At 39.1% G+C, this 10,559-nt stretch overlaps 3 protein-coding genes across 3 annotated transcripts; 2 read left to right on the forward strand and 1 right to left on the reverse strand.

Moving 5' to 3' along the window:
* Nucleotides 1-2,162: 2,162 nt before the first annotated feature.
* On the forward strand, nucleotides 2,163-6,089 carry ing5a (inhibitor of growth family, member 5a). The gene is made up of 8 exons (XM_080472722.1): nucleotides 2,163-2,573; nucleotides 3,346-3,417; nucleotides 3,845-4,011; nucleotides 4,191-4,302; nucleotides 4,392-4,491; nucleotides 4,598-4,733; nucleotides 4,850-4,911; nucleotides 5,001-6,089. Exons 1-8 carry the CDS (start codon nucleotides 2,537-2,539, stop codon nucleotides 5,038-5,040), a joined length of 726 nt encoding a protein of 241 aa, XP_080328848.1. The 5' UTR covers nucleotides 2,163-2,536; the 3' UTR covers nucleotides 5,041-6,089.
* A 340-nt stretch (nucleotides 6,090-6,429) lies between these two features.
* Nucleotides 6,430-8,001, reverse strand: cep19 (centrosomal protein 19). The gene is made up of 2 exons (XM_080472723.1): nucleotides 7,715-8,001; nucleotides 6,430-7,007 (listed from the first exon to the last, which is right to left on the reverse strand). The coding sequence occupies exons 1-2, from the start codon at nucleotides 7,842-7,844 to the stop codon at nucleotides 6,661-6,663; spliced, it is 477 nt and encodes a 158-aa protein (XP_080328849.1). The 5' UTR covers nucleotides 7,845-8,001; the 3' UTR covers nucleotides 6,430-6,660.
* A 224-nt stretch (nucleotides 8,002-8,225) lies between these two features.
* On the forward strand, nucleotides 8,226-10,144 carry pigx (phosphatidylinositol glycan anchor biosynthesis, class X). The gene is made up of 6 exons (XM_080472765.1): nucleotides 8,226-8,358; nucleotides 8,643-8,730; nucleotides 8,808-8,943; nucleotides 9,064-9,277; nucleotides 9,663-9,763; nucleotides 9,860-10,144. Exons 1-6 carry the CDS (start codon nucleotides 8,295-8,297, stop codon nucleotides 9,995-9,997), a joined length of 741 nt encoding a protein of 246 aa, XP_080328891.1. The 5' UTR covers nucleotides 8,226-8,294; the 3' UTR covers nucleotides 9,998-10,144.
* The last annotated feature ends 415 nt before the right edge of the window (nucleotides 10,145-10,559 follow it).

The raw sequence follows: 10,559 nt of genomic DNA on the forward strand, positions 1-10,559 counted from the left end.
ACTTTATATGTCTACAGAACTGGGGGCGGGTCGTTCTGTGACGTCGTGGGCCTGCTGACAGCGGAAAATACCCGCAAAACGGTGTGAGAGGCCTTCTGTACTCACATGGTATATGTGTGGATGTGCTGTGCAGTTTAACCCTTTATTGGGGTCTCGTTATTTGGAACACTTGGAAAGTCAGTGTTTAAAAACATCTAGGGTCAATTTAAGGTCACCAGTTAACCTCACAGGCATGATTTTTGAAGTGTGGAAAGAAACCAGAGTACTCGGAGGGAACCCACGCACAAACAGGGAGAACATGCAAACTCCACACAGAAAGGCCCCAGCCAGTATGTGAACCCATGACCTTCATGAGAGCACTCGGCAAGTAAATTCTGAAAAGTTAAAAAAAAAATGCTGAAAAGTGAATCTGAACATGAAGCCATATTTTGATGATGAACGATGGTGCAAAACAGCGATTTGTCCTGAAATACTGACAAACCCTCATTCATCCTCACAGTCCTGTTATAATACTCGTGCTACTCTTCTAGCAAAAACTTTCATTCTACTCTATCAATTCAGTGCTGTGTTATGCCCACGACACTTACTAAAACAGCACAATAACATATTTTGGAAAAATTTTATTGATTTGAGTTTTCTGGAACTTTTTTTTCCACTTTCCACAAAGCACTTTGCCACTTTGTCATGCCTTGGGCTGTTTAAGGCCTTTGGCCTACAGGCTGTACGTTGAACACCCCATGCCACATATTTTGTGGAAACTACTGCAGTGGGCAGTGTCAATTTCTAGTCTTTATTTATTTTTTACAAGAGATCATGTGTAAATGGAAGTAAAAATGTGAAATCCATCCATCCTGACCTCGCCACTTAGAGCTGACATTACTAGTTAACTTCAAACATATCTTTTTAGACTGTCTAACAAAATCCATACACATGGAGAGAACATGTAGACTCCACACAGCAAGACCCAGAGGCTAAAAGCACCCTGCAGACGCTCTGCTGAGACCGACTGGGATGTGTTCAGAGCTGCAGCCACTCTGGAGAACTCCTCTGTCAAGCACACATGACTATGCTGAGCATGTGACGGGGTACATCGGCATATCCATCAACGACTTTACACCCACCATAAAGAGTCTAGAAGTTCTCCAATCAGAAGCCCTGGATTAACAGTGATAGACACCACATGCTACGTGTTTGCTCTATTGCTTTTAAACCAGGCAGTGAGAGTACAAAGCTGCAAAGCATCGTCTGGGAGCAGCCATCACAGCAGCTAAGAAAAACTATACTGGGAGAATCTGGGTGTGTTTTACTTCACAGGTGATTACAGGCAAATGTGGTAAGGTCTGCAGCAAATCACAGACTACAGGACTACTTCAGCCTACAGACAGCCTGCCGGATGACCTCAACCTTTTTTTACACCAACATACTACATGTTATAGAGATAAAAAAGCAATATATATCCATTCTGTGAACAATAACATATTGTAGTTCATTTAGTATTGGAAGCATAATAGTTTATAAACATATCGTATTGTTATTAGTTACTGAAAACTGTTCATATCTGAACATGATGAGAATAATTAGTGTATTGTTTGTGGCGCCACAGAGAAGCATTCTGTTTTTCTCCTGTTCTCTGGATTTCACTGTGTTTGATGTTCGGTGTTCTGTGTCTTTGAGAGGAGAAAAAAATTGACACCTGTTTTGAACTTCTCTGCGTCTTCAAGTACTAACATCCGAGGGACCGCTACACACAGGAAGGAAGGAGACGTTTTTTTTTTTATCTCTTTTCTAAGAAGTTTTGCTTGTTTGTTTGTTTAATTTCTAAGCTATTTTTCCATTTTAGAAAAGTTAGTCATTTCATCTTTTCCCCCATTTTGGTTATTTTTCCTTTTTGAAACCCTTTCTTATCCAAGAGTCATTTTTGAAAATGACTCTGGTTTGTAAATAAAATACCTAAGATAAAGAATTTTTAAGTATAATTAAATGAAAGCTACAAGGAGCCACTACAGAAGAGCCACAGGCACATTCCTGATGCTACTACAATAAGGTTTTATGGTCAAGTAAACGGGCTCATTTCCCCTTTGGGTGCCCCCTCCCCAAAGTTTAACTCCTGGCACCTCCTGCGCCCCCTCCTACACATTCTTTAGAGCCGCCCCTGCTTCACTGTAGCGCAGTGACTGAATGACTCTTGAAGTTCCGTTTGATTTGGAGAAACTTCCGCACAGTCGGGGGTCGACGCCGCGCGCGCATGCGGCTGAACAAGCTCACGCGCTGAAAGAGAAAAAAAAAAGAAAAAAGTTGCACCCCGGACGGACTCGACTCGCGTGTTGGAGGGAAGATAACACGTCTCCGGCTGTTTTCAGTGAACGTGTTTTCGCCGGTTCCCCGGGGAGGTCAGTGACTGACTGCAGGCGGAAGCGAGTATCTCCTCCACTGACCGACGGGAGACCCAGGGTCACAAAACGAGCCCGTCGTCTGCTCGGCAGTCGGCGTGAGACCCGAGTGAGAATCACGCAGCGGCTAAAACTGCTTAGCTGACATGGCGACAGCAATATACCTGGAGCATTACCTCGACAGTGAGTATCGGCCTCCTAAATGTCTTTTTGAACGCGTTAACGCCGGTGAATGTTTGTTTGTTTGTTTTGTTTGTTTTCAGCGAGAGTTCGTGAGCCGCGAAGTGCAGGCAACAGCGCGTTAGTTAGCATTAGCGAGCGGTGTCAGGTCATTAGCATGCGAGCTAACAAATTGGCCTCTTTTCAACACTCTACCCGCGATAAAGTTTGTTAAAACAGGAAATGTGTTTTTCTTTTTTTCCGGGAGGTAAATGCGATCACTTGTTTCTGGTGTCACACTGGTGAGCGGATGTAGCTTGCTAACAGCGTAAGTGCTTCGTGGATCTACGTGTCGCGCTAACAATATATATGTTCATGCAGGGTTTTTTTAAAATTCAAACTATCATGTTCACAACATTGGGTCGAAAGGTATTTGTCCCGTTGGCTCGTGTGTTTGCTTCAGGGTAGCATATGTTGGAGCAACCTGTTGTTGCCGCGTTTCTGGGACCCTTCAGGGCGGGGTGTTGAAAGTGCGTCACGTCTGGTTAATGTAATATGACATGGTCATGTTTTTGTAAGTGGGGGCCGAAACCAGCCCCCGTTGAGTCTCAGTAGGACAAATGTAATTAATCCCGAGGTGTGTTCAACTAACACTGTTGCGGTTAAAGCACAGGGATATGTTTGCAATTATATAGCATGCTTCCCATGTTGTTGTTTATGTTGTCAAAGGCATTATAATCATCAGTCAATATTTTGTTAAAATGACATGAGTATTGTTGTTTAATGTCTTCTCCAGGTATAGAAAATCTACCATGTGAGCTGCAAAGAAACTTCACATTGATGCGGGATCTGGATAACAGGACTGAAGGTGATCATTTCTTATTGAAATGTTGTTATCGTCTAGATCAGCGGTGGATCAGGATTTACCAAAAAATTAAAGCATTGTTATTTTATTGATTGCAATTATGTGTTTCATAAATAATTTGTTGGGGTTTTGTAGTTTAATTGTTAAACTAAAAACTTTTTCCAGTGACTGAGGCTGAAATATGGTTAAAATTACATTCATCTCGAGAAAATTTGAGGATGCATGTTGCTCATGCTTGACCTAGATTATGTTTGTGTATAACTAGTATAAGCCTCAAGCAGATGAGTGGTGCGAAGACATATGTGCATTAAACATATAATAAGAAGAACTTTTTCAGCATGTTTGCATGGCCCTTCCATCAGTGATTGTTATTTAATTTTCCTTTGGCAGTTTGGTTGTTAACAGTGCTTTCCTATCTCCCTATGCACAGAAAAGAAAGGAGAGATCAACAAACTTGCTGAAGAGTACATAGCGAACGTGAAAAACCTGGCTTCGCAGCAGAGAGTGGAGCACCTGCAGAAGATTCAAAATGCCTACAGCAAGTGTAAAGAGTTCAGTGACGACAAAGTCCAGCTTGCGATGCAGACCTATGAAATGGTCAGTCAGGGATTACCTACAAGCCTTTTGTCACTTGCCTTTCTTTTTATTGCTATGTGTGTCATTATTGTTTTGTTGTGCACATGAGGAATGCAAACATAATAAGTTGAACTCTGAAGTGCTGATCTTGGTCATTTTTCCAGTATGATAGTAATGTGCGTAACATATTTGTGCTGAAGGTGGACAAACATATCCGCAGGCTGGATGCAGATCTGGCACGATTTGAGAATGAGCTCAAGGAGAAACTGGAAGGGAGTGGCTATGAAAGTGCAGAAGGAAGGGGACTGAAAAGTGAGTTGGCTTGGGGGGAAAAAACCCTCTTGTTGTAAAACATTCCTAAGTCGATCTGAAGTGTTGTTAACATGAACCTTTTTCCTCAGAGGGCGAAGTGCGGGGTCTAAAAGAGAAGCGTGGATCCCGGGGGAGAGGAAGAAAATGTTCTGATGAAGATACTCATAAAAAGAAAAAGACAAAAAATAGGTATCTTTGTGGTTCTCAGAAGTTAGGGTTTAACAAATGTCAACCTGTTTGTGATTATTGGCGTCGACTCCTAACGCGTATCCTGGTGGTTCTCTTTATCTTTTAGCCCAGACTTGAGCGACGCTCTCCTGCCTATGCAACCATCAGATGTTTTGGACATGCCGGTTGATCCCAACGAACCTACTTATTGCCTCTGTCATCAGGTGTCTTATGGCGAGATGATCGGGTGTGATAACCCAGATGTAGGTTTACATTGGGTTTTTTTAGAGCACGTTTACAGTTTTATTTTTTAATTGTGAGAATCAGTTTAACTGTACAAATCTCATAACTCCAACCTTCTTTTCTGTCGTCCTTTTAGTGTCCCATTGAATGGTTCCACTTTGCTTGTGTTGATCTTGCTACAAAACCCAAAGGGAAATGGTGAGAATCTTTCAGATCAGAGGACGTCGGTCATTTGCCTGCGTCGTCTTAAGTTGTTTCATTTTCCTTCTCTCTTTTGAACCTGGCAGGTTTTGTCCACGATGCACCCAAGACAAGAAGAAAAAATGAGATTTGTAACTATCAGAAATGTGGAATGTATGGATTTTTTATGTCTTTTAATAATATAATATTTACATACATATTTCCATTCTTATAACTCTCCATAGAAATAGTGCATACATACAGCTTTCTTTACGAGCCCGGTTCAGATTTGGATTTGTAATACTTGTGACACCATTGTCCCCCTTCCTGTGTCTCTGTCCGGTAACTTTCAAATCATCAACTTTTGCTGTCATCGGTGTACTTTGGGTCTTGGTGGTAGAGTTTCACAAGCTATTACCAATCAGATAGTCCTTTCTATATCGTTACTATGTATGTATCGTCATTACAAGCTAAGAAGTCCCAGACTGTCGCGTTAGCATACTTGAAAAGTGAGTTTTCTCAATGACTATTTTTTAAACAAATTACCAGCCTGCTGAGAATTTATGATTTCAACACCTAAATCCTTACCAAAATGGACATGGTGAATGGAATTATGTGTCAGATTATCTGTTACTACCTCTGTAGGGATTACATCAGCACTGATAAATGACTGCAATTAATACCCATGTAAAACAAACTGCTTTTGACCCAAAGTCTAAACCTATGTCAATTTACTGTTTGAGTTAAAAAAAAAAAAAAACTGCGACAATTTTGAATGTATTGTGGTACTAATGGTCAGTGTCTTTTATCAGTTGAATGAGGTATTTATGCACTTTGGATAAAAAGTTTCCCCTGAAGAGGTTTGATACTGCAGGCTTGGTTTTATGATATAGTCTCTCGCATTGTAAAACTTTGCCATAGTACGTCACTTCAAACCATATAAATATATATATAAGAATATGAAACAATATTTTGTGGACACTTTTTTTTTTCCCCCAAAGATATATTTGTTGTATCGCTTACTTGCTGTTTTACGCTCAGATTATATTTAAAAGGAATTTTACATCCTGTTGATTATTAGACTGTGAATATCTCTCATTAGCTGTAAGCCACAAACACAAGAACCAAAGTCTTTGTATTTTGTAAAAAAGAAAAAAAAATCTGTATTTTTTAACAAATAAAGAATCACTATTATTAAGAAAAATAAGAATCTCAGGCCTTTCACTGACACTTGTTGTTCTACCCGATTTAAAAATGTTATTTTCTAATGGTTTGTTCATTCCCACACATGTAGTTGTTACCCAGACTTCTATGCTTACACCTTTTACTATCTTACATTATCATTCTCCTGCTTATCTCAATGAGTATTCATTTTGCGTTAGATCATGAACAAGTTTCCTTTATTTACTTACTTTTAGTTTGTCATTTGAGGAGTTTGAAGTGGTAATAAGCATTTTAATGAGGTCTTGTTTCTAACTTTGGTCATATTTTCAAATTTGAGAAACCTTAGATGTGGTGAATATATTGCAAATCGCTGCACATTAAGACTTTAATTCACAGTAGTACTAAATCACAGATGTCAAGCATATTTAGAAAATTCTTACAGAAAGGATCGCAGTTTATTCAATGTCAAAAGACATTTCCTGGACAAAAACAAGGTGTCATGGCTGTTTATTTTTTGAATGCTTGTGAATTGTTTTCAGAGTTTCCTGGAACCTTATTACAAGTTTTTGGGCTAAATACTGAACTAAAATCATATTAATAGGTTCAAAATCCATCATCTGACTCTTCATCCCAGCTGCACTTTTCACGAGTGTTTTTTGTGAAATCAACTTCCACCTCATAAACAAAGTTGGGGTCATCTTTCTGCATGCGGTTCTTCTCAAACAGTTCGTCCATTTGTCCCTTTTTGCGTGCCAGCTCTTCGTCGCCCAGCTTGTTCAGGTCCTGGTCGGGGTCCAGGTGAAAGGAAGCGAGGCTCTGCTTCAGGCTGACTCCCTTCAAATGATCCTGCAGGATGATGTGGAGTTTCTCCAGCTGGTTTTGGGACACGCCTTCCAGATAGTCCCTGTGCCGAGGGTGGTTCTTCAGCCTTTCAGCAGCCACGCTGTAATCTGGATGACATGAAAGAACAGAAAAGCTTTTAAGTTTCTCTGTATACAAAAGTCCACACTACTTTTGAAATACGACATCTACATAGATATGTAAACAGAAAGAAGTGCATACATTGTCCTCTGTCAAGACAGTTGCTGTTTTAATGTTATTTCTCTTTTAGAGCTCTCCCAAACCCTGAGGGAAAAATCTTAACCAGATCAGGAGTTCTTAGTATATCAACTGACATATTTCCAGAAGAATTCTCCAGATTTGTGTTGACAAATAAAAGCACCCATTATGGCTTGTAGTATCTGTATTTTGGGATTAAAGGATGTCCGTATTACGTAGTGGTTCACAACATTTCCTTCTGGAAGCACCTCCATGTTTCCTTCAAGGCTGCGAACCCCTAATATGACCTCAGTAGCCTCCAACTAGGGGGTTACCACAGTGGCTCACCTTTCATTACCTTTAACCTCAGGTATCTTTACTCACAAATTGTCTGCGCAATGAAGTATTTCGCTTCACACTGTCCAACATGAGGTGTTCTCATAGACCCATTCTCAGTCCTTTCCTTCCTGATCACTCCCAGTAACATTACAATGAAATGGAATGTTCTCATTAATGATCAAAACTGGAATCTTGAATATAATTGATAACTCAGATTGCCTTTGCTAACCAATTAAAATATTGTACATGTATGAGTTGGAGCATGTTGGGGTTTACTTACCAGAATATTTAGAAAAACTCCTCACGGGTATTATCCTCTTTCGGACCTTTTTGGTGTCTGATTGCTCATAAATTAAAACGATGGACGGAGGGCTGAACTGAACTCCACAGCGCTTTGCCTCGAAACGCATCCTCCGTTATGTTTCAAACCTACGACAAGCTGACCAAAGTGCACACAAAGTAAGACATAAACCGATATCAATAGCAATTATTTCAACATTTACAGCTTTATAACTATCGGAGCGTTTTTCAGTGCGCTTTACATCAAGCCGGTTAATGCCATTCTGCCTTCGCGAAAGCCTGTCTAAAATAAATAATGTCATAATTTAAAAAAAAATTTCCACGTGTTGAGACTGATTCATTTTTAAAACAGGTTTTGAAATAACTATTGTTTGTTTATAAACGTTGGTGAAAGGTTTGTTAAATACGTTTGTTTTCTTCGGTTTTTATTCAGGCGCCATTGCAGGGTTCTTAGAGTTTCCAGTGGATCTTTCAAAAATCTATTTCCGTAAACAGAGCTGTGGCACAACGCATAGAAACACGCTCTAAAACACTGTTCACTTTTAACTTTACAGACTTTGATGTATTTCATACTGTTTTCTGTGTTTGCCTGTTTATCAGCATGTCATCACGTGGTCGAAAAAGGTTCGTAATATCGTCACACTTCCCTTTTCTCCTTGTTTCAGCAAAATATAAACTACTGGCATTGATTGTAACTGAAGACAACCACTTACGGAGAAGTAGATATATGCTTAGAATTCTACTGTTTTGTTATTTCATAAATTAAAGTTATTCCATGGATCTCACACATTTTAATTATGTGTGTAGCTGTTTGTGTTAGTCAAACACATTTCGGCAATATCGTTTCAAATAAACTTACTTTTTCTGGTTTAATGGTCTTAATGAGTACTAACTAGATTTTTTTGTAGATGAGAATCAGGACCATTGTGCTCTTCTGAGGCAGTGGCTTGAATCTTCATCAGTGTCAGTGGAGCTCAGAAAAAAAGGTTTTCACAGGTACCATTCAGATATTAAAAGTTTCAAGCCTTCGTATAGTATGGCTTGTTATGTAATGTGCTTCTACTTTTTTTCAGGGAGGTGGTAACCACTGTTGATCTCAAACCTGGTGCAATGAGTTTTGTTAAAGTTTTAGTGGTTCATAGATGGCCCAGAGGTGTCTACGTTGATCCATTTCAACTTGCATCCCTGAGTGGGCAGCATAAATGGCAGGTATGTTGGTCAGTTATACACAAAATCATGTGTTTCATTGATTCTGAAGACCTGGTTCAAACATAGCACAATGTGCAGCTACTGTTTGTGTTTAGTAATGTATGTGTTTATCTCGGCAAGATACTTCTAGATGCAGCCATCGATTTAGAGGTTCCTGCTCACAAGACTTCAGGATTTGTCATCTATGTGTATCCCTCCTATGATGCACTACCTCCAGCACTGCTAAAAGTTACAGTTCCAATTCATGGGCGCTACCATGAACCTTCTTTTGTTGGAGATGCATTCACATCTGTTGACTTGGAAGCTCCAGACCTGCTGCTGCGAACAGACAATTGTAAGTAGGTTATGTTTACATTACAACAATTGTGTGTCTGAAATTGATTGCTCTATATTAAATCAGAAAAAAAACATTAATACAGGAATCTAATTGTATATTGTTTTTGTTCTTGCCATGTCAGTATTTTTTTTAATCTAAACAGGCAGCACACAAACAGAAACAATAAGACAAATGTGCAATTAAATTACAAGTATTGATAGTTGTTTATACATGAGTGAACACATGACCATTTTTAGTCTACATTTAATCATATAAACGTAACTAAGTAAATCTCGTCGTATTAATATTGTCTAGTTTATGAGTTCTGGCAAAGAGTGACAAATTGAGTGAATACGTGCATTTTGTCTACATCTTTAACGGTAAATATTTATCTGCCCTCCAGGCACAGGTGTCAAAAGCATCATGCCTCATGCTGCTGTGGATGCCCCATGCACAGTCAACAATTTGAGTACTTGTCGGTGGTTTCAAATACAACGTAAAAAGGTAGGGGTCAATAAAACTGTAAATATGTTTACCTTTCTATAACACTTCACTGTTGTTTCTCTCACTTTTACTGAAAGAATATTTGATGTCTTTTAGGAGCTGGGCTCAGTTAGTCTTCCAATACCTGTTGGAGATGGGTCATTGGAGGCAACAATATGCGGGAGTACTCTTCTAGTGACGATAACCAGCTGCATGGCACTGTCCAAATACATGTGGAAACATCGAATCATATGAGCTCTTTGTGTTAAGTTACAGATTTTATGTCACAATGACACTTCTTTGTTTACTTTTAACTCCAAAGATTAGATGGCTATCAGTCGTGTTTTGAACATATCAAATATTACACATACAAAATAAATATTTAAATGCTTCATAACAATGATTTGCTCATGTGTCTTATTTTGTGAGTTCAGTGGTGATTATGTTTTGCTGAATTAAAACATTCTATTCTTTTTTGACTGTTCTATTGAGATTGCACTGTAAATAAAACATGTAAAGGGAGTGAGAATGAGCTTAGTTTGCTTACTTGTTTAAAGAATGTTCAGTGTCGTGATCTGCATCAGGACCACTTAGCTTGATGAATTTGAAAATGAATAGGAAATCGATGCATCTTAAAGACTAATGCTATAAATGCAAGCCTGACATTATTCCACTTAGAGGTAGAAAATCACTGTATTTTCCAGTCTGGATCTGGACTTTTGACAGAGTTCTTTTTTGGCTCTGTTGTGCCTTTCTCTCCGACACTCAAATAAAACAAAAATGCCTCAGTCATCTTTCTCATAATAGTAGCACTAAT

This window comes from Lipophrys pholis (genome assembly GCF_963383615.2).
Source record: "Lipophrys pholis genome assembly, chromosome: 10".
NCBI classification, from domain to species: Eukaryota; Metazoa; Chordata; class Actinopteri; order Blenniiformes; family Blenniidae; genus Lipophrys; species Lipophrys pholis.